Source organism: Oryctolagus cuniculus, chromosome 16 (assembly GCF_051225735.1).
Source record: "Oryctolagus cuniculus isolate XC-2025 breed Fujian yellow rabbit chromosome 16, ASM5122573v1, whole genome shotgun sequence".
NCBI lineage: Eukaryota > Metazoa > Chordata > Mammalia > Lagomorpha > Leporidae > Oryctolagus > Oryctolagus cuniculus.
In genome coordinates, this window is record NC_142882.1 from 69,852,614 (window position 1) to 69,880,195 (window position 27,582).

Sequence of the window (27,582 nt, forward strand, 5' to 3'; positions counted from 1 at the left end):
TCATCTGCCCTCCCAAGTCTGAAGTTCCGGGACGAACGTCCTGAACCTGGGCATGCAGACTGTAGTCAGGAACGTAAGGACGGGTGAGAGCGCCTGGAAGGGCGATCTGTACACCGGCGGGCGACCGAGCGAGGGGCCGGCTCCAATCCCTCAGAACTCGCCTCCGCGGACCCCGGCGACCCTGCCGGCCTCGCGGGGACCGCCCTCAGGGCTGCACCTTCTCCCGTTGGGCTGCAGGGGGCGCGCGCGAGGCGCCGGGCGCTCGGGACCCCGCCGGAGCTCGAGGGGGCGGGCTCGGCGTGAGGGGGCGTGGCCGGTGGCGGGGCGGAGCGGCGTGGAAGGCGCCGGCCGCAGTCGGAGCGCGGCGAGTCGGCGAGCGGGTGTGTTGGGCTGCACGGGCCGGCACGAGGCGGCAGGAGGCGGGCCCGTTACCCGCCGGCTGCTCTGGGCGGGCCGGGCGGCCGGAAAGGAGGCGCCCCCGAACACCATGATTCCTCTGGAGAAGCCGGGCAGCGGGGGTTCCCCCTCGGCCGCCGCCTCGGGCTCGGGCCCGGGCGGCCGGGGTCAGAGCGCGGCGCGCCGGCCGCCGGCGCTCCGGACCCGCGGGCTGCTGACGGAAATCCGCGCTGCCATTCGCACCGAGCCCTTCCAGGACTGCTACAGCCTGAGTCCAGGCCGGGAGCTGGGCAGGTGAGGGCTGGCGGAGCGGGGGCGGGGGTGGGGGTGGGGGTGGGCGCCCGGGCGCGACCCCGACCCCGGCGCGGAGACGTCCCGGTCGCCCGGGGCGGGACGCCGGCGCTGATAAGTGTGGTGGCTGGAGTTGGCGTCGCCGGTGCCGATAAGGCGCAGTCGTGACTTGGCACAGGCCCGGGTGCTGGAGGGCATCCGAGTCGCCCCGGCTCTTGCCCTCTCCGCGTCGCGAGCCGGGGGGCCCTGGGCCGAGAGGGGAAGCCCCCGAGGACGGGTGGAACCGAGCAGGGGTGCCCGGGCACCTGGCACCTGCCTCCCCTCGCGCCCTCCAGCCTCTGCGATGACTCAAGTGGGCATCTCACGAGCGAGGCGTGCGAGCCGCAGTGGCGACCGCTTCCCTTGCCCCGGTGCTGTTCACGGCTGTCAGCCACCTGCTGACTCCATCATTTTCGATTTCTTCGTTGCTTTTGTGTTAGTGCTAAACTAGTTAGGCCCCTGTGCCTTAGGTTCAAGTTGGCTGCGTGCATGGGCCTTGCGCGTTTCCTACTTTGTGAACCGGCTCTTCGGGGCTCTTGCCTCCTCCCTGTCCCACCCTTTTGGTTTTTTTTTTAAATTTTTTTTAAGAGGGGCCTACAAGCTTACACCTCCGTCCCTTTTGGAAGCTGGAACAAGGGAAGGCGGTTTGCACGCTGTGCATTTTGTGTGGTGCAGAGCACATGCTGAGCGAGGTCTGTGGCGTGTGGGGACTGTCGTCTGCCTTGAGAGTAGTGTGGAGAAGGTGTCCAGTGCACTGGCTTTGGCTCAGACCTGGACTCGTTTCCCTCTTTGCCTTGGGGTGGGGGACTTCGGCTCCCAGCCTCACTTTTCTCACCCGTAAAAATGGCCGTAATGACAGGACTTAGCTCGCGGACGTGTGCCGAAGACGCCGTGCTTGTAAAGCGCATACCACGGGCCCTGGCACATAGCGTTCAATAAGCGTTCGCTGTTACTGCAAACATTTGTCATGGTTGCAAAATAGCTAGCTCCATGGTGTAATGGGAAAGGGCCAGGCAGGCTTCCGCCGATGTCTTGGGAAAGGCATTGGTTGCAATGATAAAATATTTTACAAATATTGAAGAGGAATTTTTGGGGGAGGGGCAGATTACCTTCAAAATGTCTTATTTCAAATGTTGCCAAAAGGTAAAACACCTTTCAGGAACAAGACTTACTTCACTGGGCTGGGCACTAATTGGCTCTGTGCACGTTTTAATTATGACACAAGAAGACAAGGAAGCTACTGACTCAGCTAGGTATTCTAATTTGTCCAAATTCCAAACGTTCTGAAGTAACCCTATTACACGCAAAGGGAAGACTACATTTTTCCATTATTGGGTTGGATTGTCCGGCTTCATCCCATAAAAGGAAGACTGACACTGCAGAACTGAGGCATCTTCAGGTGGCAGGCGCTGTCTTTTAGACTTTATGCTAAATGATTTAATCTGAAAAACTCATTTGTACCCTAGCAGGTATTATGGGACTGATTCCTCCAGGAATGCCTCCTTCAACTTGTGTTTTAAGTTCTGTTATAAAATTAGCTTGCCTGCAAGGTTATTTGTTTCAGATTTTCATGTCTTCTACTTACTTTTTCTTATATATACTTCTTTATAAAAGGATTAACTCCAAAACAGAACAGAGCTTGGAAAGATTCTTGATGTTAAGAGCCTGATATTAAAAATAAAATTGATGTGTTGTTTCCTTTTTGATTATTTTTTCATCACGAAGGAGTTGAAGGCAGCGGTTAAGAACGCTGGCTTTGGAGTCAGTGTGATTGCTGTCTCTCACCAGTGATGTGATCTTGAGCACATTACCTAACCACTGATTGTTCCGAGAATTACATGAAACGGATGTATAGCTTTAACGCAGTGCTTATTTAACTTAGAAAAGAAGTGCTCAATCAATGAAATCCATCATGTGGCTCAGTAAGTGTTGTTATTCTAAATGTAACAACTAAAAATAAGAAAACCAGTGCAGTCACAAGCTCTGCCTCTATCTCTGGCTAAAATAATGAAGTCTGTTCAAAAGACACAGATACTCTTGGGAAGTCTCAGGGAGTAAAATTCCTGTTTTGTATATAAGCACTCCTTGTTTAAGGTTTATTAGTATTACCAGCATGCTATGGCTTTAACTTAATTGAATGTGTTTATGCATGATCTTTTTTTTTCTCATCAGAAAATTTGCCAAAATTTCCAACTGTTAACTGTGGTTGCATTTCTGATAGGACTCTAATTGATCTCATGCTGATGTGTAACTTAGAAAATTACCCATGCTGTTTCAGTCAGTCATGTGGGAGGAAAAACAAAGGATTCTTTCAGTTTAGTCCGTGGTCTTTTTTCTTTGTAAAATGTGGAAGCACTGTGAAGAGTTAACTTAAAAAAATCCACTTCTTTTGGGTGATGCTATTTTATTGTGACAAAACACTTTCAGAAAAGATGGCTGTTGGAAGAGAGTTTAAGTGGTCAATATTGATTCCAGAGTAATGGCAGGATATGATGGCGATCATTTTAAAAAATGTCACATTCTTTCATGTCACCAACGGAGGCCATAGCAACCTAAATGGGGGTAAATATATGACGTAAAGCTTTATTTTATTGCCTCAAGTTTGACTTGTTATTCCGAAGGCTTGTTACCTTTCTTTGAGTCAGGATGTGTGCCAGTGTAAACCACATTAATGATTTCATTACTGAGGCACGGAGAAATGACCTTGGATGCTGAGAATTTTTTTTTCATGTTGATTCCACTTGACTTTATTGGTAGTATAGGAACAGAAAGATGTTTCCATAAATTTAAAATTATACATATTTCACATCAAATGATTTGCTTTGCCTGTGTTTTCATTACTAGTCCTCAAATTAATTTTTTAGAAAATATGTTCATAAAATCAGAAGAACATCATTTGTTTGTTTTCCCATGGGAAAAGTTGTAAATGGAATTCTCTGCTGCAACGGGCACTTCATACCTGTGCAGGCGTTGTAGGCACTTGCACTTGCAGTAGCTCATGGGTTCTCGCTGCCAGCCAGTTTGCAAAGTCCCATTTTTTGCAGATGAGACAACCAAGACAGAGATTGAGTCTTGGGGGAGACATTATGACACCACAGATGATTTTCAAAGAATATTCTGTAGTCTATCTTATGACTGTGAGCAGTAGCCCATAGTTTTTATGAAAGGATTTGTTAATGAGTTCAAATTGCAACAAATGCATACCAAGCTTCAGTGTCCTATAATTCCTTCCCACGGTGGTCCTTAGCATAGACAAGGATGTCATACCTCCTACCCAGAGCAATTCAGGATTAACAGAAAGAAGGATTTTTATCAGAGAATGTTTAAGAGAATTTAGCACCAAGTGGATTTTGGAAAATGTGTTCTTACGTAGACTGACGATAGTAGGTAACGGCTGCAGGTTTTAGACTTTACACCTGTGTCATAAATTATAATTTCTTATGCCTGTAGAAATTGCCTTGCTTTAGGATATACATTATTTAAGATATCTTGGCAGCTAGCCATTCCTTTGAACAATTAAATTCCTGAACATTTTTGGGGGCCCACATCACTATGGGATGGATAAAGGAAAATTGGCTCCATTTGTGGATTAGCAGAAATTACTTGGGAAGTGTGACTTCTGCTCTAAGGCAGATATTTCTTTAAGCAAGTCAGGTTTAATTTTGAGAAGTTGGGGCTTAAAATGTTAAAACTAAAATTTTAATTTAACATACATTAATTCAAAGGTCCAATGAATTTCTTTATTTTAATAAAACCATAGCAGAATTTTATGAAATTTGATTATTGAACCAAATGTATTAGAAAGCTAAGTAGTTAACAATGATCTGCCTCTTCAGGTAATTAAGAAAGAATTAGATTTATTGAGGGAACTTAGAGACAAAGTCGAGTTCAAATTAGATCACATCCACAACTCTTGTGATTCTTTTTGCACACATTTTTGTCATTGGTTGTGTCACAGACCTGAAGTTAGTTCCAAGAACAATAAAAATAGCTACTAATTACTGATTATTTGCTGAATGCCACGTACTTCAGAGATGTTGTTTTATTTAATCTTTACTACCCTGTAAGGTGGGTGCCAGCAACCCCATTTTACAGATGAGGACTCCAGGGTTCCACGACTGAATAAATTGCCCTTGATCACAGTTAGCAGCCAGAATTAAAGACTAAGCCTGACTTTTAACGTCCTGCCTGTTTTTAATCTCTCATGCTGATACATAAGTTAAATGAACTCACTGAATTTTACATTTAAGGTTAATAGATTTATTTATTTATTTTTGCTGTTTTCCTTGACCTTTTTAGAGATAAAGAAGACTAAATCTATTATAGGTCTTAAAAAAAAAAAAAGAAAGAAAGAAAAGGCAAAGGGGCTGAGAGAGTAAGAGAGTTTCCATCCTCTTGTTCACTTCCCCAAATGCCCGCGACAGTCAAGGCTAGGCCAGGCTGAAGCAGGAGCCCAAATTTTTGGGCCATAATCTACTGCCTCCCATGCCTATTAGCAAGAAACTGGATCAAAGGCAGAGGTGTACTCAGCCCAGGCGCTCCTATATGGGGGATGTGGGCTTCTTAGAGGCAGCTTAACTCACTATGCCACAATACCTCTAGGTCTTTCTTAAGTGGAGCTTCTTTACACATCACCCCAATGGAGTTAAATAAGTTATTCCCATCTGTGACAGATAAATGTTATTCCCATTTGTGACATACATGCCACTGGAAAATTTCATGGGGGAAATAACATTGGAATGAATTTCAGTAGTAGTGATATAAACTTACCCCAGGCATTGACAATAAAATGGGGTACAATGATAGGAAAAATCAGTGAAGAGAAAATGACAATTAATGTGTTAAATGTTTTGAGGTCAACTTGCCATAAAATTTTATTTAGCAAAAATGGGAAGAACAGTGTACATATATGTTATATGTAAAATAAAATCAATATGCTATATGATGCAAATTGTGTACCTACTGTGTGTAGGGTACTAGGGAGACAGCTAAGTAGCCATAGTACAACAAATTGTAATAAGTCAGATGGGTTTAAGTAAAGATATAAACAAAGTACTTTATTGTAAGCTAGACTAAAGCAAAACAGGTCCTTGAACTTCACTTTGTATATTCTGTTATCTGTTCGACTTTGCCTGCAACCCACCATTTGATCTTATATTTGCAATGCATCAAATAAGTGGGATTAGTTTACAAAGGCATCTCAAACTTTTTATCTAAAACCTAACATAATCTTCCCACAAAAAATGTTATTGTTTTTGTCTTTCCTCAAAAAACATTACCGTTTTTATATTTTTATCTCCATTGATGATAACACACTTACTCTGTACTCACATTCAAAATCTAGAAGTCATTCCCAGCTTTTACCTCTGTCTCATATCTGCCTACAGCTCAGATCTCTCAGGAAGTTTTAATGTGGCTTGAGGTTCAATATCTTAAATATATTCTCTCTCCTCATTCTTCACTCTTGAGTCCGTGCTCACTGCCTTCAGTTATTTTATTGGTTTCCTTGTTATCAAAAATAATTACCCCGGGGCTGACACTGTGGCAGAGTAGGGTAAATTTCTGCCTGTGCGCTGGCATCTCATATGGGCTCTGGTTTGTATCCTCGCTACTCTTCCGACCCAGCTCTCTGCTTATGGCCTGGAAAAGCAGTAGATGGCCCAAGCGCTTGGGGCTCTGCACCTGCGTGGGAGACGCGGAAGAAGCTCCTGGCTTTGGTTTGGCCCAGCTCTGGCCATTTGGAACCAATGGGTGTTAGATCTTTCTGTCTCTCCCTTTCTCTGTAACTCTCAAATAAATAAAATCTTTAAAAAGAAACCTCATTTAAAGAATTGGTGTCCCATTTTTAACTCAATATAAAGCCCAAATTACTTAGTTATTTCTCACTGTACTTAGACACTGTTAATACAAAGATGAATAAACTTGAACCTTGTTAGTGCTTGGACTGGTAGACCCAACTCAAATGTCACTTCTACTTCTTAATAATAGTTTCATTTGGAGAAGAAGGCAGTAGGAGGGGAGTTCAAAAAGTTCATGGAAAATAGAATGAAAACTTATTTTTATTTTGGTGCAAAAAATTTTTGCCACCATGCAGTTTTTTTCATAATGTACATTTTGCTTGAACTTTTGGAAGACCCTTATATGTATGGATTTCAAATGTTTTTTTTTTTTACACCAAAAAAAATCTTGTAATTCTGATGTGTCCTCCAGCCATTGTGGCCTGCTCTCTTACCAGTTTCAGTGATGTGCAGTATCAGAACAGTGGAAGAGTACAAGGGTGAGCGAACTGCAGCCAGCCACCTATTTTTGTGGGGTTCATGAGCTAATGTTTTTATATTTTAAAATAGTTGAAAAAGAATCAGAGTAATATCTAATGATGTGAAAATCATATGGAATTCAAGCTTCAGAGTTCACTAGAGCTCAGCCGAATCCATTCATTTACCTTTTGCCCGTGGCAAAGGTGTTTGTTCTAAACTAGTAGATTTCAGTAGTTGCCACCAAGGCCATCTGACCTGCAAGCCAGAATATTTACTATCTTGCCCTTTACTAAACAGTTTGCTGACCCTGAGTAGAGTACATGCTATGATGGAAAGAATAAACCTAATATTGTGAGAAATGAAGCACAAACACAAAGGTGGTGTCAGAATCGTCACTGGTATGGAGGGACGACTGTGGAAACTGAGCTCTGGTTCCTCAGAATGGCTGGGGAGTGTGGTGGCAGACAAAGTATAGGGCAGAGGCCTCTGAAATTTAGAGATGGCCGTTCTGTACCAGAGTTCTGCAGTTTGCAGGCTACCCATGTGTGTGAATCCAGTTCTCTGTTTGCTGAATCACTTGTCTCCATCTGGTCTTCAGAAATCCACTTTCAGGCTAGATATTCAGTAGTACTTACTGCATAGCATTGTACCAGTTTGGGTTTTAGGTGTGGCACAGTAAACACTTGTGTGTTTGATGTGGGAGCACTGTGAGGGCCATTCCACTGAGTCATTTCTGATTTCCCAGAAGCATTGCCATCAGTTATACATTGAGGTTCTACTTCAGATCAGCATTTTACAAATTAAACTTTCACTTCTTTTGAAACATCTGACATAGAGATACAAAAAAAAAAATGAAGTTATCAGTGATTTTTTTTTTTCTTTTTAAATGAGTCCAAAGGTCATTAGGAATCTTTTAGAACTTGGAGATGTTAACCTTATGTTGTGGGATAAAATGAGATTTTAGTCTATGATGAAGATCACTTAATCTCTCCAGTATCTGTCAGAGTCTTTCATATTTCTATTAACAGAAGCAGCACTTTGAGCTAAATAATCGTGTTGGGTAAACTGTTACCAAATTGAAGAGCCGTAGACATATGCCTAAGGATTTGCCATTTTTATTACTAATGATAATGAATACAAAGAGCATGAAAATCATAATTGTGGTTACTATTGCTGGAAAGAAGAACTGGTATTGTAGATTGGATTAGTAGTCTAAAATAGTGGCCCGAGAACTGGGAGGTAGAATTTTTTTTTTTTTTTGGGGGGGGGGAGGTAAAATAGCAAGGTTTATTAGGGAAGGGACATCCGTAAGGATGGATGGGCACCTCTCCAGACAGAGCCTGAGAGACTGGGGGATGGGAGGGGGGAAGAAGGAGAGAGGTTACATGGTTGAGTGCAGAGATTACACCTGGCCAGACCAGGCGGGCAACTCAGCAGAGGCAGAGGGCTGAGTGCGCAGTCCGGTTGAAGCTGGGGGTTTTTAAGGAGATGGGTCTTGCTTCTCCACCTCTGCTCCTCTTGGAACAAAGGGCTTTTTGGATGTAAATAGAAAAACTTCTCTCTTGAAGGAAGGTAGAATTTTTTTTAAAAAGAATTTATTTACTTGAAAGTCAGAGTTATAAAGGCAGAGAAAGAAGTCTTCCATCTACTGGGTCACTCCTCAAACAGCTGGCAATGGCCAGAGCTGACCTGATCCAAAGCCAGGAGCCAGGAGCTTCTTCCTGGTCTACCACGTGAGTGCAGGGGCCCAAAGAGTTAGGCTGTCTTCCACTGCTTTTCCCAGAGAGCTGGATTGGAAGTGGAGCAGCTGGGATTTGAACTGTTACCTCTGTGGGATGCCAGCATTGCAGGTTAGTGGCTTTACCTGCTTTGCCGGTCCCAGAAGTTAGAATTTAACAGAAGAAATTAAAGCTTTGTGTTATGTTCTAGAGTGCATTTTAAAAATACTTATGAGGGCCGGCGCAGCAGCTCACTTGGCTAATCCTCTGCCTGTGGCGCCGGCACCCTGGGTTCTAGCCCCGGTTGGGGCACCGGATTCTGTCCCGGTTGCTCCTCTTCCAGTCCAGCTCTCTGCTGTGGCTCGGGAAGGCAGTGGAGGATGGCCCCAGTGCTTGGGCCCTGCACCCGCATGGGAGACCAGGAGGAGGAAGCACCTGGCTCCTGGCTTCGGATCAGTGCAGCATGCCGGCCATAGCAGCCCTTTGTGGGGGTGAACCAACGGAAGGAAGACCTTTCTCTCTGTCTCTCTCTCTCTCACTATCTAATTCTGCCTGTCAAAATAAAAATACTTATGAGGATATTGGTTTGATAACAGTTCAAGGGGAAACAAATCTGGGTAATTTATTTACCAGCCAAATTTGAAATATGTAAGGCCCATTAACTATTGTTTTTTAAACAAGCATTCTTAGGTTGTATCATTTAAGAACAATAAAATAATAATCACATACCACTTTCTAAGTGGAATATAGTTCCTTCCAATTTGGTTGGCATATTATGGATAAACCATAGTAGTGAGAGGGTCAAAAAATCCTGTGGGGAAGAGAAAAGAGGGAATGGCAGTTAGCAGCTCATGTGCTGTGTTCGTAGCTGATGGATGGTTCTGTGAAAAGCAGTGGAGTATCTTCTGTATTGCTCAGCAGAGGCTCTGTAGCCCTTGAGATGCAGTCAGCCTTAGGCTTATAGTAAAAGTCTTAAGAAAATACTATGTGGAGGCAGACACTTAACCAGTTAAGATGCGCATGTGCTACACTGGTGTGCTTGTGTAACATAGGCAGCTCTGGCTCCTGACTTGACATGTATTATATACATACTGTTGCCCCTTCAAATCCATAGGTTCTGCATCTGGATTCAACCGATGGGAGATTGAAAGCAATAAAAATTGTATTTGTACTGAATGGATGCAACATTTCTTTCTTTTTGTTATTCTCTGAGCAGATATCCTATAGCAACTAATTTGCTTAGCATTATACATTGTGTTAGGCATTGAGAGATGATTTAAAATATAAAGGAGGATGGCATAGATTATATGCAGATACCGTGGGACTTGAGCATCTACAGATCCTGGAACCCACAGAGGGTCCTGGATCCAATGCCCCTACCATCTCTACCCACCACCACCTCCCCCCTACACACACAACACACATAAATATGGAGAGACTGTACTTTAATTTTCACAACAACTTGTGAAGTACGTGCTATTTATGTCCCATTGTAAAGATAAGAAAAATGAAACTTAAGAATATTAAATAAATAAATTGCCTAAGGTTATGTGTCAACTCTCAGTTGAGAGATTCAAGCCCACTTCTGTGTATTCCAGAGATCATACCTGTGATCCATATGCTTTAGTGATTTTAGTATTAGACTTGTTTATTAGTTTAATGATAAATAATAGTGTGTCAAGACAATGCTTGTCTTATTTTAGGAAAATGAAATTTTCAGCTGATGCTGTAGTTATAATGATATATGAATGAGATTCTTTTAGAAGGTGATAATGTCCTTTAGTGTCAGTGACCATGAAATTCATTATATTAGGAAAGCTTGTGACCAGTTCCTATCAAAAAGTCAAACAGCTTTTATAAAATTTATTTATTTGAGAGGCAGGGAGACATGGAAAGAGAGTTCCTATCTACTAGTTGACTCCCCAAGTGCCCACAATAGCTGCCATTAGGCTGTGGTTCAACTCAAGAGCAGGGAGCTCAATGCAGGTTTTCTACATGAGTGGCAGAGACCCAATTACTTGCACCAACCATCTCTGCTGCCTGCCAGGATTTTTATTAACAGGCAGCCACAGTCAGGATTCAAAACCAGGTATCAAGCCCAGGTATTACATGAGTATCTTAACCCTGTACACTCGTTCCCTCAAATGTTTTTTTTTTTTTTAAGTTTTAAGTCATTTTATGTGTGAATGTGCAAAAAAAAATTAACTCTGTATAATTGTGCAGAATATATTGACTTTAATATTGATTTCATCCATTTCGTGTTACTATAACAGTATACCGCAAACTGGGGAGTTTTTAATGAACACAGTTTATTTGGTTCATGGTTCTGGAGGCTGGAATTCTACAGTCAAGGAGCCATATATGGCAAGGACCTTCTTGCTGCATCAACTCATGGAGGAAAGCAAAAGGACACTCCTGTGATGACAACATTAATCCACTCATAGGCATTAAGTGTGTAATACATGAACCTTGGAAGGCGCATTCAAACCAAAGCAGTTTAATTCTCTAGTTAGAAAAATGAATTTTGCTGATGTTAAAATTAATTTATTTGCTAAATCTATAGTTACAGCCTATATAAAGTCCTACTTTTGTGATTGAATTATCTGAATTTTATTTCCTATCAGTGTGTATTTAGAAATTGTTATTACAGTTTGCCATGTTGGGAAGGCTGTCAGCACTAAACAGCGGGTGTTTTTGTTTCATTCTTAGGGGAAAATTTGCAGTGGTGAGGAAATGCATACAGAAAGATTCTGGAAAGGAATTTGCAGCTAAGTTCATGAGAAAAAGAAGAAAAGGCCAAGATTGTCGGATGGAAATAATTCATGAAATTGCCGTCCTTGAATTGGCGCAGGATAATCCTTGGGTCATTAATCTACATGAAGTTTATGAGACTTCATCAGAAATGATCTTAGTTCTGGAATAGTAAGTATTGCTTGCCTTTGGTTGGATTTGTTCAGTAGTTTGCACTTCACGGGATGCCACTCTTCCGTGATAACGTTGCAGGCCCCTGGTTCTCTGGAAATCTGAGGAGTTCCAAGATCATCTTCATATGTTCCTGTTACTAATTTGACATGTTCTGAATTTGCAAGAAAATACATGTGTAAGCTTTTTAAATTTTCATTCTTTAAAATTCTTTTGATAATATAGTAAAGTTCTCATTTGAAAGATAATATAGTAAAGTTCTCATTTGGAAGAATTCCTAGGAAGGTAAGTGATAACCATAATCATACTAAAATAAGAAATATTTTATAATCCCTTATTCATTTTTATATCTGCATTCTAGGCTCACATCTCTCCCTGTGCTCCCCAACTCCAGAGCTTAAACATGTCATTCCCTTGTCGTCTTCCTTGAATTGTCACCAACCTGTGACATTCTTATCTTGTTTTACCTTCAAATGTGCCTTTTAAAATCTTTTTCTCTTCATCATTGCTTTTAGCAATTTGAGCATGATGTGCCTTGGTTTTATTTGTTTGTCTTGCTTGGGATTCACTGAGCTACTTTGATTTTGGTTTTACAGTTTTTATCTGATTTGGAAAGTTTTTAGCCATTTTGTTTTCTACTTATCGTTCATTCCTTCCTTCCTTCAGTTATAGTCTCTAGCTGCTTGGCATTGAGCTGGCTCAGCTCATACTGGTTTTGCTTCATCGAGTCCATATTAACATATAGCACCACCAGGCTGTAACTAAGTTATTGGATAGTTTTGCTGTGAGTGTTCACTATTTCCCTTTTTATGAGTTATGTGTTGCTTTAATTCTGCCCTTTTCTAGTGCTGCTGGAGGTGAAATCTTTGACCAGTGTGTTGCAGATAGAGATGAAGCCTTTAATGAAAAAGATGTTCAAAGACTCATGAGGCAGATTTTAGAAGGTGTCCACTTTCTGCACACTCATGATGTGGTTCATCTTGATTTGAAGGTAAGATCTGAATTCCTTTATAATTTTGAGATTGCTAAAGATATTCCAGATGTAAAATATTTAGCAATTATTTATTCAATCATTTATGAACAAGGATATTAGAACCGAGTGTTGACCCTTCTTCTCTAGCCAGTTCATTTTCACAGGGAGATAATGTGCATTTGTACATTTAGAAAGATAAATAATACGATGCCAGAAACATTGAAGTCACAGAATACTGCTAGGTAGGCACAGGCTTCTTAGTAGAGTTAATACTTAAACTAAACCTTTTTAAAATGTTATTTAAATAAGTAGAGAAGAATAAGAGAAGATTGTCTCACAAAAGTTAGGAACATGTGATTTTCTAGGGGAAAAAATGGAGTAGTTTCCCTGGAATTGAGACATCAAATAGGAAAGATTAAAACAGAAAATGACAGGTCCTGTGTGCTTCCGGTAATTCCACAGGTTTCAGTATTTATATTTGAGTAGTAATTTGAAGTTTTTGGAAAATTAGCAATAAGTAAGTGAAAAAAACATATTAGAGGTAGATGGATGTCTAATTTAAAATCTTCAAGGTAGCCGGTGCCGCGGCTCACTAGGCTAATCCTCCGTCTTGCAGCGCCGGCACACCAGGTTCTAGTCCTGGCCGGGGCGCTGGATTCTGTCCCAGTTGCCCCTCTTCCAGGCCAGCTCTCTGCTGTGGCCCGGGAATACAGTGGAGGATGGCCCAAGTCCTTGGGCCCTGCACCCCATGGGAGACCAGGAGAAGCACCTGGCTCCTGCCATCGGATCAGCGCAGTACACCAGCCGTGGCGGCCATTGGAGGGTGAACCAACGGCAAAGGAAGACCTTTCTCTCTGTCTCTCTCACTGTCCACTCTGCCTGTCTAAAAATAAAAATAAAAATCTTCAAGGAAAGAAGGAATGGGAAGAGGCAGGAAAGAAAAACAATGGACAGTGTATCAGTTGTGGTCCTTTCAAGCGATCAGAATACCAACTGAAGATGGGGTAAGCAAAAAAGGAAATTTTATTGACTAAGCTGAAAAGTCCAGGGAAAATTCTAGCTTCAGTTGTGATAATACTCAGGGCTCAAAATGTAGCTAGGACTTGGTTTTCCTCTAGTACTCAGCTCTGCTGTCTCAGAACAGCGAGAAGATGCTGGTAAGATAGACGGTGCCATTTTAGCCTCACAGCTGCCCAGGGCCACAGCAGGAAGGGGCTGGTCTTCTGTGTACAGCTCTGTGAATTCCCAAGAGTCACTCTGATTAGACAGGCGTGGATCTGCCTACAACCAGGAACTATGTTAGACGTATGTAAGTCTCTGGCCTGGCCAGTGTTGTGCTCCAAGCCTGGAGAGGTAAACTCTTGCCCTGCCTCAACTTTGGACTGAGAGGAGTAAGGGACAAACTCTCAAAACTAGTTCTCTTTCTGAAAGAATCTGAATAGGTGCTCATGAAACAAACTGTAAATGTCCATTCTAAGTATTCTTGATATATTGCTTCAGGTGACTGGTAGAAAAGTTACTGTTGACATCCAAATCCTAGTATAGCTGTGGGAAAATGAAACAGTCCTCAAACACAAAACAGGGCACACTGGCTTTGGTTCCTAATGTTTATTCCACTTAAAAAATGATAGCCTTATGACAGAGGAAACAAGAGTTAGGAAGGAAGGCAACTGAGAACCCCCCAAAAAAGGCTTTGCTACCCTGACCTGCACCCTCATCTCTCTGCACACCTCTGACTTCCCTTGATCTCTGCTGCACTGTGCCCTCTGGCAGAAAGTAGGTGCTTTATGGCAGTGGTTCTCACTCTGACAGGCATCAGCATCGCTGGGAAGGGCTTGTTAAAACAAATTGCTAGGCCATAACCCTAGAATTTGGGATTCAGGGCAGAGCCAGGTGATGCTGTACTTCAGGTCCAGGAGCCACTTTAACTACTGATGGCACATTCCATGACACCTTATATATACATCATACTTCAGAAATAACAGTACTTAATTTTTATTACATGAGGGAACACTCTCAAGGAAGACTAGACAGTTTGTATAATCTGGTGGTTGACTTCTAAAGCAGTCACGATGATGTCCTAGTTGGAATCAAGTGGGAAGGTAATACAGATGCTTTAAATATTGACATTGAGAGAAGAACACAGGAGAGAAGACAGCCTGGAAGCTTTCTTGTTCTTTTCTCCAAGAGGCCAATTTAAATTCATTCCTGAAAAACAATTGCCTTTTCTCAAAGATTTATTTCTGTATACTGTAGCTGAAGTGCACGGTCATGATATGTGATTTAAGTGGTGGTTTTTGCCTTTTTTTTAACTTTTATTTAATGAATATAAATTTCCAAAGTACGACTTATGGATTACAATGGCTTCCCCCCCATACCGTCCCTCCCACCCACAACCCTCCCCTTTCCCACTCCCTCTCCCCTTCCATTCACATCAAGATTCATTTTCGATTATCTTAATATACAGAAGATCAGCTTAGTATACATTAAGTAAGGATTTCAACAGTTTGCTCCCACACAGAAACATAAAGTGAAAAATAATAGATGATTTTTTTTTAAATGATGATGAAATCAGAGCAGACCTATTGTCATGTTTAATCCCAGTGAGAGTCAAGTTGGGAGTTGATAATTTCTTTTTCTTTTTCTTTTTTTTTTTTTTTTTACAGAGGATCAGTTTAGTATGCATTAAGTAAAGATTTCAACAGTTTGCACCCCCATAGAAACACAAAGTGAAATATATTGTTTGAGTACTCATTATAGCATTAAATCTCAATGCACAGCACATTAAGGACAGAGATCCTACATGAGGAGTAAGTGCACAGTGACTCCTGTTGTTGACTTTACCAATTGACACTCCTGTCTATGGCATCAGTAGTCTCCCTATGCTCCAGTCATGAGTTTCCAAGGCTATGAAGCCCTCTGAGTTCTCCGACTCTTATCTTGTTTAAGGCAAGTATAGTTCCGGGATGCTAATGCTGGAGTGGCCTGATGCCAGTGCTGGCGGTCACCTGTTTAAAATCCTTCATAGCACGGGCAGGCAAACTTTGCTGTACTTTTTTCCTTTAGTCGTATGCATAAGCAGTTCAAAGATGCTTGCTGAAAGAAATTTTTACCCATGCTTCCTTCAGGAACAACAGACCAGGATTAGATGACTTCAGCAGTCCAGACTTCAGGGGACTCACATTAAGAAGTCTCCTAGTATTAACCATGCAGGAGAACTTCAGAGAACTTCCAGAAGACATGATTATGCTATGGCTTTTTTCATATTTAGTTTTATGTTTTTAGTTTTGTAAAATCATTTATTTATTGTTATTTTATGATGCTTTATTAGTTTTATGATGTAGTCAGGACTTCTAGGAACAGATCTCCAGTTTAAATGATACTGTACTTATAGGAAATGAGCTTTCAATTTATGACAACACAACCTATGACCATTATTCATGAACTAATTAAGTAGCAAGTCAGACAGGTTGCCAACACCATGTGTTATGGATGTTTGATGTTACTTGAAAGCAGTCAAAAGTGAATATTAAGTTCTTGAATACCAGGTTCAACTGTGTATTTACACAAGGAAATTATATCCCTTTCTCCTCCAGACCTTCAGTATAAATCATATTCCTTTCTCAACAAAATACTGTATAGAATTCTTCACAGATTTAATAGAGGCCTTGATGATGATGATAGGCCATTCATGCTGGAAACTGGGCTCTCCCTGTTTCCCAGACCCAGAGGAAGCAGAAGACAGGGGGCCCAGTGTTCCCAGCCTTCCTTCTACCCTTGCACTCCTCACGTGTACAGTGAGACATGTCTCTAAGTGAACTGCTGAGAGAGGATGGAGATGGGGTTGGCTGGCAGCAGTGCAGGTGGAGGTGGTTTCTACCAAAAGATCACTTCAGGCTGACCTCTTTGTGTCTGGACAAACACATTCAGTGCCTAAATCTTTAAGAGCCATGTGTCCAGTAAGACTTCATGCTTATAATGCTGACTCTCAGTCTCCAAAAGAGCTTGAAAGGCTAAGCTATTAAAAAACACTATTTTCTCATACTCCCTCAAAGTTAAGTATATTTACTTGTATTTAATTCTGTAAAAATTGATAATCCACATGTATACATATATAAAATATATACATAAAATACATACACATATATATGTGTATATATATATGGTATCTTTGACTTGGCAGGCTACTTATTCTCCTTTCTGGTTAAGAAATTCCTATTTCAAACAGAAGTTAGTTCTAACACTATTAGAGCTAGACAGTAAGAGTTGCCTCTATAAAAGTGATAATTAATATTATGGGAAATATACATTTGGCTTCAGTGCAGACCCCAAATGACCAGTTTGTCAAAACACTGAATCACTCTAGACTCTTAGCCAAATACCTCAAATTGAGCATATGAAATTCTCTAAGAAGCAGCAGATGCAGATTTATGAGTCCTTAAAAGTATAAATCCTTAAGTGTACAAAAATAGAAAAGACAAACTATGATTAAAGGAAAGCCCATTTGTTTAAAATATTAAAATTTTAACAGGACTGACAATTCTGAGAAAACAACTCTAGCAAAGTCAGAAAAAACTAGTCTCAAAATAGTCTCAGTAATTTGGTGACTTAGACATCTGGCACAGTGGCCTGCTTTTTATTTAGGGGGAAGACGGATGAAGAATAGTGCAAAAATAGTCTTAAAATCTGGTGTGCTTTGTTTCCAAATAACCTTTCAGCAGTGGTAGTATGAGGTATTATCATTAACCTGTCCACTCTGTTATATGCATGATTAAATGTGGACTAGAAGCTGGGATTTTCCCATTTGAGATTTGAATTGAGTCACTGATTCTAGTTTAAGTATCAGTGTATTACTTGAATGAAAGGAATAACATAAAAACATTACTAAACAGTCCCCCAAATGAATTTAAACAGGATTACCAACCTATTTTTGTACTCTAACCTGGGTTTTAATAAGTAAAAAATTTACCAGAACTTTCATTGTCTGATAAAATTTTTCTTAAAACCTCATCCATGGTATCTTAAGCCTTATTAAGCAGCTTAAACTCAACTTTACAGTGATCGTAGTCACTAAGTCAGTGGCAGTTGTTCAGCAAATCTGAAGCAGATTTTCCACAGAGATGAAGAATCTGAGATAAATAAAAAGGTTCCCCATAAAGCAAGAAAATAAAAGTTTTAGGAAGATTCTCTACAGACACTACCTGAGACCTGTCTGCATGTTTCCTGTAATTACTTCTCCATTGACTGACTGCTTTCTCTCCTTACTGCCCGGCATTCATCTAGTTTAAACAGAGTTGATATTGTATGCTCTAACCTGTTTAGCATGAACTGGGTTCCCTAGAAAGGGTTTAACTAAATTATAATGCTAAGGTACTTATCTCTATTTTTAGCACATATTCATATATTTTAGCCCATTGAAAGTAGTCATTTTTACCCATCAAAGAATTGACAGATTCTAGCTATGCAATTATATTTTATTTTTTTTCAAATTAAGAGTTTATCTATTAAAATTAACAAATGGCAAAAAGTATATATGTTATATACCATGATTTTTTTTTATTTAGTAAATATAAATTTCCAAAGTACATTTTATGGATTACAATGGCTTCCCCCCCCCATAATTTCCCTCCCATCTCCCACTCCCTCTCCCATTCCATTCACATCCAGATTCATTTTCAATTATCTTTATATACAGAATATCGATTTAGTTTTATATGTTAAGTGAAGATTTCATCAGTTTGCACCCACACAGAAACACAAAGTGTAAAATACTGTTTCAGTACTAGTTATATAGTATTACTTCACATTGGACAACACATTAAGGACAGATCCCACACGAGAAGTATTGAATATTGCTATAGTCTGCTCACTACCACCCTAGGTCTTCTCATTAAGTTGACAAGATACTAGGATGAGAAAACAAGTGTCCTTGGTGGAGAGAATACCATCTTCAGAGACACTCTTGTGGGAAGAATCATGACAAGTGTGTGGGACTGCAAAATGTACAGTGAGACTGTTTCACTGACTGTGGAGGGCTAGGTGGGAGCTAGACCTGGCAGGGTTTTGTCTCCACATCCAGCACTGTGGAGAGTATCTGAGAGCAGTGGGAAGCTATTGAAGGGTTAATTTAAGAGGATCAGATCAGATATATATTGATATACAAGCGATTCTTGTGCCTGCAAAGTGGCCAAACAGAACCTAGCAGACTGTTTAGCATAAGGCAGAAAAGGAAGAAAGGAAAGCAAGCTTAATTTTCTATAGTTGGATAACAGACAGCATTTAGAAGTGTTTAGGATTACCAGAATATACTGACATGGAGGAGGAAAAGGGGAGAGAGGATGACCAAGATGATTCTTAAGAGAGTTCTCCTATCCTGATGGATGATGGTAGCATTCACTTAGATACCACTCATTGGCAGGAGAATCTGACCTATAGGAGGGAAAATGTGAGACTGGTTTTGCTCTTGTGAATGTTAGGTTTCTTTGAGACATCAAAGGGGAGCTATTAAGTAAATAGGTAGTTGAAGAGGTCTGAAAGAGATAAAATTTGGTGAGTCATAGGTATAGGTGGTATTTAAGCCTTGAGTTAAGATAGATAGTGCAAGGTGAGAGTGTAGAGTGAGAAAAGGACCTCAAGATTAAGCTGTGACAAACCCAACATTGAGTGGGAGAGTGAGAGATAAACAGCTCGAGAGACAGGAGGAAAGCCAGGTCAGTGTCTTCTCGTGGGAGCCAGAAGAAGCGTATGTCAACAAGGGATGGCCAGCAATGTCAGAACCTAGTAAGATAATTGTTCAGACTTGCTATAGTGGAATGAGAGGACAGAAATCAGATGTAGTAGTTGAAGAGTGCAGGGAGAGGAAATATGCACATGCATTTACTCATCAACGGAACTACCCCATGATGAAGGAAACAGCAAAGTAGACGAGTTAACAGACAATGGATGGCCAGCACTGTGGCTCACTAGGCTAATCCTCCGCCTGTGGCACTGGTACTCCACATTCTAGTCCTGGTTGGGGCGCCGTTTCTGTCCCAGTTGCTCCTCTTCCAGGCCAGCTCTCTGCTGTGGCTCGGGAAGGCAGTGGAGGATGGCCCAAGTGCTTGGGCCCTGCACCCGCATGGGAGACCAGGAGAAGCACGTGGCTCCTGGCTTCGGATCGGTGCAGCACACTGGCCGTAGCAGCCATTTTGGGGGTGAACCAATGGAAGGAAGACCTTTCTCTCTGTCTCTAACTCTACCTGTCAAAAAAAAAAAAAAAAAAAGAAAAGAAAATACAGACAATGGAATTAGTTTGCTGTGTACAAGATGTTAGAGAACCGAGAGGGGACAGCCATCTTACCCTCCCTGGGGGACGGAGAAGTCAGGTAGGGCTTTTTGTATTTTGCTGAGACTCACCATGCATGGAGTGATGAAAATAAATTTGTCAGAGGAAAGGGAGAGGGCTTCCTAAACAGATACATAAGCAAAAGCATGAGATGTGAGAGTATGTGTCTTACTTAGGGGATTACAGACTGATTTGCAATGCAGGTTGCTTACTGAATTGTGACAGGAGGTTCATCTTGAAAAGGAGGCAGTGATCAGATTCTGACATACTCTGGGTGCTGTAGTAAGGTATTCATTATCAGTACCAATGCTTCTCAGTTTACGTTTGGAGATATTCCTAGTGCAAGAAGACAGGACAGACGCCTTCTGAAGCAAACGCAGACTTTCCTTTCAAATCTGATATTTGAAAAATTCTAATGAATTTCACATTCTAGTTCATAACTGTCTTAAGAGACAGTGTCTAGGTTGTTTTTTTTTAGATTTATTTGAAAAGCAGAGGGGCAGAGTGAGAGAGAAAGATTTGGTCTTCCATCTGCTGGTTCACTCCCCAAATATAGCTGCAACAGCTAAAGCTGGGATGATCTGAAGCCAGGAGCTTCCTCTGGGTCTCCCACGTGGGTGCAGGGGCCCAAGCACTTGGGCCATCCTCTGCTGCTTTCCCAGGCCACAGCAGAGAGCTAGATAGGAAGTGGAGCAGCTGAGACCCTAACTGGCACATATATGGGATGCTGGCACTGCAGGTGGTGGCTTTATCTGCTCTGCCACAGCATCAGCTCCAGGTTTTTTTTTCCATTGGATAAAAATGACTCCAGAGATACCAACCTTACTGCTTCTGTAACTTTGGGTAGGCCTTGCCAGTTATATCCCCACCCTCCATCCCTGTTTAAAAGTATGTCTGTTGTTGGAAGACAACAACCATATGAAGGTAGAAACAGTATGAGAATCAGCCTTACATTATGGGAAGAGCACAATTCTCCCTATCCTTAGGTTCTGCATTTGTGGAATCAACCAACTGTGGATTGAAAATATTCTTTTCAAACGGATTGGACCTGTAGAGAGGTTTTTTGTTGTTGTTGTTTCTTGTTATTCCTTAAACAATACAGTATAGCAACTTTTTTTTTTTTAAGATTTATTTATTTGAAAGGCAGAGTTATAGAGAGGCAGAGGCTGAGAGAGAGAGAGAGAGAGAGAGGTCTTCCATCTGCTGGTTCGTTCCCCAGATGGCTACAATGGATAAAGCTGTGCTGATCCAAAGCTGGGAGCCTCTTCCGGGTCTTCCACATGGGTTTAGGGGCCCAAGCATTTGGGCCATCTTCCACTGCTTTCCCAGTCCATAGCAGAGAGCTGGATCGGAAGTGGGGCAGCTGGGACTTGAAATGGCACCCACATGGGACGCTGGCACTGCAGGCAGTGGCTTTACCTACTGTACCACAGCACCGGCCTCCATAAAAACTCTTTACACAGCATTTAAATTGCATTATATCTAAAGATGGCTTAACATATATGGGAGAATATTTATAGTTGGTATGTAACTAATTTACACAAGGCACTTGAGTGAGGATTTTGGAATCTATGGGGAGTCCTGGACCCAGTCTTTCATGGATACAGAAGGATCACTGATTCTGTTGTACAATGAGGGATGGGTTGGAGATGGGAAAAAGTAGAGACTAGTGGTCTAGATAATCAATAACAAAAAGCCCAACTTGCTGCAATAGTGAGAGTAGGGAATGGAAACTGACCGTGCTGCTTAGAAGTTGAGCTTTAAGGGAACAGCAGGGAGTGTGCTGGCTAGGTGGAGATTCAGGGTCATAGGGGATAGTTTTTATAAGGTTGGTTTTGATTTTAAGATCGGGATAGATGCATATTTATATGATGGGAAGAGTTGGTATAGGGGAACATATTGAGAAATACAACATACAAAGCCTGCTGCCTTTCAGATTGCAAATATATTGTGAAAATATGTAACAAATGACTATTTACTGGTAAATTCCTCAGTCTGAATGTAACAGGTGAAATTAGTGTTTTATGGGGCTAAATGTATAGTGTACTTAATTTGGGGGGCATATTTTTTAGCCACAGAATATTCTGTTGACAAGCGAATCTCCACTTGGTGACATCAAGATAGTTGATTTTGGACTTTCAAGAATAGTGAAGAACAGTGAAGAGCTTCGAGAAATTATGGGCACTCCTGAATATGTGGGTGAGTACTCTAAGAATACAGTGGTTTTGTGTTTAGGGTCAGGCATCACTGTAAGATCTCCATGTGGCATGATGCATAGTGGGGCCAGTCATCTGCTGTTGTTGAAATTCCACCATAAGAAATTGGTTGCTTTGGATTACATTTTAAAATGGACAACGTTCAAGAGTAAGGTGCAAAATGGTGTTGCCTGTCCACAAGTCAGTGAGTTTGAAGGGATTATTTCTAAAAGAAATGGAGAGGATTTTGAGTTGCTATAAGGCCTTGTTAAAAATCAAGCACCTTTACAGACATTCTGGGTGGTGATGAATGTTGTGATAAAGGAATTGCCTACCATGGACCTCTGCAGAAGCACAAGAGGTGTGGGTCCACGCAAGGTAGAGAGCTCCTGGCATTATGAAAAAGCTTAAACTTGAAGGTTACAGCAGCACCATTAGTCCAGCTTGTGTAGAAAAAGAAGTAATCTATGATTTTATTTGGTAGACTAACTAGAAGAAAAATGGGACTGATTAAGGCTGCAGAACAATTTAGAAGTTGTGACCAGATACTAGAATATTAGCATTTAAAATTTCAGTGCTGAGACAGCACTTTGTAATTCTGAAGCTTGGATCAAGGTCAGGAAACTTTGATGCCAGGCTGTATGGGTGCTAGAAGTCAGTGTGGCGGTTGCCTAGGGTAATGTCAGCCCTGGGAGAGCAGGATGGCTGGTGTGTCAGTAGATGATGGCAGCCAGGCAGGGAGTAGAGAAGGCTGTGGCCCGGGGCTGATGGGAAGAAGACTTCACTTGTGGGTAGATGTGCAGTGGGCAAACAGGCAGATTCTGATGTGGGGGGACAGAGGAAGAGCCAGGCTCCTTTCAAAGGACTATTAACTGAAGCAACTGAGAATTTCAGAGGACACAGAAAGGAGTGAAGATGGAGCGGAAGGAAACAGTTGGCAGTGACAGTACAGAAAATCATTCATAGTTTTAAAGTCCTACAATTTAAAGCAGATTCTTTAGTGAAAGGCACTATGAGCAGAGACTAAACAACCTTGAAAACTTATTTTTTATGGACTAGAATACATAATTTTCAATACACTGTTATGCATTATGACCACTAATTAAGTTTTAGAAATATGACAACTTTTTTAGGAAAAGCAACAGCCCAAATATACTAGCCAATTTTGACAGTTAGCATTGTACACTTGAAAAAATGCAGGAAACCACAGAATGAAGGGCAATGAGCTAAAATGTTGAAATGGTAATTATTACCCTGAAGGAGGTTTTGTTTAAATGTTTTCTGATTGGTTTTGGTAAATTCCAAATTTTCTACCAAGAGCCTGTTCCACCTCAAAAGCAGAACTGTCTTCTGTATTAAAAAAAAAAAATCTAAAATGAATTCAGCAGTATGTAAAATGGTGTTTTCTTTTAAATGAAGCTAAATGTTTTTGTTCTGTTTTTTTTGTTACTAGCTCCTGAAATTCTTAGTTATGATCCTATCAGCATGGCAACAGATATGTGGTAAGCGTTGTTCATGAAAACTGATCAAATTAGTTTTAAGAAGTGAGATGTGATATTAATCTTTTTTATATTTTCTTTAATTTAGGAGCATTGGAGTGTTAACATATGTCATGCTTACAGGAATATCACCTTTCTTAGGTGATAATAAACAAGAAACATTCCTGAACATTTCACAGATGAATTTAAGTTACTCTGAGGAAGAATTTGATACTGTGTCTGAGTCAGCTGTTGACTTCATTAAGAAACTTTTAGTTAAGAAACCTGAGTGAGTATTAATTGATATGGACCGATGTCACTTTTTGGGTCGTCTATTCTGAACAAATGAAGACTGTAGATGAAAACCTTGGCTTCATATACACTGAAAGAAAATTGACAAAAATGAAAATGATTTTAAAAATGTGAACTGTATTTCATTATGACAGGATTTAAATACTAGCAAAATTGTATCACAGATGTGTCATGCAGTGAATGATGCTTCCAATTCAGTGAGTTGAAACTGACAGTGATGTGACAGCTAATCCTCAGCAGAGATATTCCAAGATACCTTACTTAAAATATTTTTCAATTTAAGGGAAACTGCACCCAAATTCTAAAATTTCTAGTTTTATTTAGAAATGACAAGATTTTTGTCAACTCTTCATACTTCCCAAAGTAGAATACAATACATTATTTGAATTTTTATATTTCTTATAATTTTTAATTGAAGTGTTCCTCGTGTCTTTATACAGAGATCGAGCCACTGCTGAAGAATGTCTGAAACATCCGTGGTTGACACAGAGCAGTATTCAAGATCCTGTTTTAAGAGTGAAAGAGGCCTTAGAAGAAGCAAATGCCCTCCAAAAAGGTGATTCTGTGCCTGAAATTAGTTCAGCTACTGAGAAACCAGGAACCGAAGAATCAATTGTAACTGAAGAGTTAATTGTAGTTACTTCGTATACTTTAGGACAATGCAGACAGTCTGAAAAAGAGAAAATGGAGCAAAAGGCCATTTCCAAGCGATTTAAATTTGAGGAACCTTTGCTACAAGAAATTCCAGGAGAATTTATCTACTGAGCGGTGTTTCCCTTTAGAACTTGATTTCTACATTGAAAATGTTGATATTATTTATGGACCTTTGGCCAGATGGTAACTGAAAGTGGATAACCAGACATCACTGTAGAAAAAAATAACTTTATCAAACTTGTGGATTTAAGTGAATCAAGCCAGATTTATAAATTTGCCAACCAGGAGGTTTAACAGGTAAAGTTATCTGTTTCAATGTTATTAAGAAGGGAGATATTTGCACCTTTAAAACTACATCCTTTTTCTCCAGAATGAGAAGTTGTGTCTAACAGTATTTGTATTCACTTTAAAAATCCAAGTAAAAGTGCCAAAATTCTCTAACTCTCTTGCATTATTCGTACATGTAGTTGTATCTGTTTAGATGCATGTTGATACTTTTCCACTTTGGATTTTTCTTGGGAAGATTTTAATTTCAATAGACATCCTCTAAAGTTTTTGAGAACTAGAATATATAGTTCGATAATCTTATTTTTTTGTATTTTTTTACTGCTTTATATTGACTTGATTTGGCTTCTGTTGGTTTTTGCCTAAGAGAGGTAGTGATTTTTTTCACCTCTGAAAAATATTTGGTTAATTTGTATAAAATTAAAGTGTTGTGTGTTTTAGCCATTTCTGTCATCACATCATGTTCACTTTTGTAGACTAACAGACTACCTCTTTGCCCCTCGTCCCAAGCTTGTGACCTGGTTGGCATTATAATTGCTTTTGTCCCCAAGTTAATAAAACCTAGAGCACAGGAGGCAGAGAAAAACACATTTATTTATGCCAATGAGCTTACACTTGAGTTTCTTTTCAGCCTTCAAGCTATGCTAGGAAAAGTTTTTTCTTTGTTCATAAAAATTTTGGCACTGGATACTTGGTCTTTAGGGAAGTACTTTGCCCCAAAAAGTAAGAATATGCTCCATAAAGTTTGCAATTATATCCAGGTCCCATAGTGAACAGTAAATTCTTGTTTTAAAGATGGAAATGTAAAAGTCTATTAAGTAGACTTACACAAATGTCTATGATCTCACTCACCCTGGTATGGCTTATACAAAGAAATGGATTAGGCAGACCAGATGATGAGACTGCACTGTTTTCTAAGTTGACTATAGAAAGCTGCTTGGAAGTAAAAGGGGAAGAGGAAATTCTGCCACAGTGGCAGGGTTTGCAATGAAAACCCATGACCACAATGTTGAACCTCAGGTAACTGAGAGAAATACAAACTTAGGCAAATGTACCAATATTTCTCTGCCAAAAACCCTTACTATTGAATGACACATTTTTGTACTTGATGAATTTGTCAGGTTTTAAAATCAGTCATTTGGACTTTTTCAAAATACATCTAATAAAAGTACTGTATTTGTGAAGAAAGTTGTTGTCTTTTGGTTGGCTGCCTATCTTCAGCCGCTTTTGTACCTTGAATTTTGAGCTGTATGGTGTTTTCTTAAGAAGACTTTCAGAATATACTTATAAGTAGAAAGATTCAATTTGGCCTGTCATGTAACCCCCAAAAATGCCTATATACTTTTATGACAGCTACTTCTACACTTTTTCAATTTCCAAATTATACAGCTTATAAACCCAGTTTTCATAAAATGTTGATGAGCAGTTTATGGGCAATGCAAAATATGTAACTGGTTTGAATCAGTTGGGAAATTGAATATTCTAGGTTTTGTTTACACATGAAAATAGGACAAAATGACTTTCTGTAGAAGTTATGGAAAATTCTGGAATCTGACTTTTGAATTGACTTTAGTTTGGAAAAAACTGCATTATAGTTCTCAGTAATGTAAATGGCAGTGGTGTATGGGTCAGTCCATACAGATATAAGCATGTTCAGAAACAATATTGACCAGTGAATGCAAGAATAATATTAAATGCTAGGAAAAATTATCCAGAGTATCAAAACTAAATAGCTAAAAAGCTCATGGAAAATGCCAAATATGGTGGAAAAAAACTTTAGATTCAAAATTTTTTACATCAAAAAACTCTTATTTTTCCACAAACTTTATGTGCATTACTATTTAGAAGGGTAGTTTATAGTCTCATCTTGTTTCTGACTTCAATAGAAAACCTTTAGTAAGTTGAATTTGTTGGTTTGGTAGATATGTACATACACATGGGAAGATAATGAGTTTTTGTCAAATGCCTTTTATATAATTATATACCATATAATTTTCCTCTTAGGCAACCCTTCTTTTTTTTTTTTAACTTTTATTTAATGAATATAAATTTCCAAAGTACAGCTTATGGATTACAATGGCTTCCCCCCCATAACGTCCCTCCCACTCGCAACCCTCCCCCCTTCCATTCACATCAAGATTCATTTTCGATTCTCTTTATATACAGAAGATCAGTTTAGCATACATTAAGCAAAGATTTCAACAGTTTGCTCCCACACAGAAACATAAAGTGAAAGATACTGTTTGAGTACTCGTTATAGCATTAAATCTCAATGTACAGCACACTAAGGCCAAAGATCCTACATGAGGAGTAAGTGCACAGTGACTCCTGTTGTTGACTTAACAAATTGACACTCTTGTTTATGGCATCAGTAATCTGCGCAAGGCAGCCCTTTGATATTTCATACTTCTAACACTGAACTACCCTTGCATTCCAGGAATAAACCTCTCTCAGTTACTGTTAAGAGCCAGGGTAGGTTATGTTCGTCTGGGACAGCAAACAGCCCCCAAACTTAGGAGCTTTTAAGGATTTACTTGTCATTCCTGCTGAATGTCTTCTGCCGATCAGCTGTTCTAAGAACTCAAGCCTTCGAAGTAGCCTTGTAGTCACTTCTCATAAAGCAAGGCAGGGATAGACAGTTGTCAGGCAACCAGGTATTTTGTGAAAAAACTACATCAGAATTTTTCATCAACTCTTAAGAGTTGTGAAGTGTGTGTGTGGGGGGGGGCTAGTTCCTA

General features: G+C 40.3%; 2 protein-coding genes across 24 annotated transcripts in view; one reads left to right on the top strand and one right to left on the bottom strand.

Annotated features, from left to right (window-relative positions):
* Positions 1 to 335: 335 nt before the first annotated feature.
* Positions 336 to 26,032, top strand: STK17A (serine/threonine kinase 17a). 2 transcript variants are annotated; one of them, NM_001082006.1, is given in 8 exon segments: positions 488 to 554; positions 603 to 690; positions 11,411 to 11,623; positions 12,470 to 12,614; positions 21,993 to 22,119; positions 23,569 to 23,617; positions 23,703 to 23,882; positions 24,346 to 24,902. In NM_001082006.1, coding segments are annotated over 8 exon segments (1,194 nt in total). In that variant the 3' UTR covers positions 24,671 to 24,902.
* The window catches only part of LOC103349457 (uncharacterized), a 92,659-nt gene continuing 79,266 nt past the window's right edge, over positions 14,190 to 27,582 (bottom strand). For 16 of the 22 annotated variants that reach the window (XR_016222688.1, XR_016222681.1, XR_016222682.1 and 13 more), the window contains one exon: positions 24,205 to 27,453. Coding sequence is in view for 2 of the 22 variants with exons in the window: in XM_070059778.2 (XP_069915879.2) it covers positions 23,870 to 23,975 (106 nt within the window). In the remaining 20 variants the exon portion in view is untranslated. Of the gene's footprint in view, positions 19,835 to 23,676; positions 23,976 to 24,204; positions 27,454 to 27,582 lie in introns of those variants that run through there. The other 6 variants (XM_070059778.2, XM_070059781.2, XR_016222683.1 and 3 more) reach the window with 4 other exon arrangements.

Coding starts and splice junctions, on each gene's coding strand:
- STK17A (XM_008261482.5), top strand. CDS start 488: ATGATTCCTCTGGAGAAGCCGGGCAGCGGGGGTTCCCCCTCGGCCGCC. Junction 23,618..23,702: donor AGCATGGCAACAGATATGTG/GTAAGCGTTGTT, acceptor TCTTTAATTTAG/GAGCATTGGAGTGTTAACAT. Junction 23,883..24,345: donor CTTTTAGTTAAGAAACCTGA/GTGAGTATTAAT, acceptor GTCTTTATACAG/AGATCGAGCCACTGCTGAAG.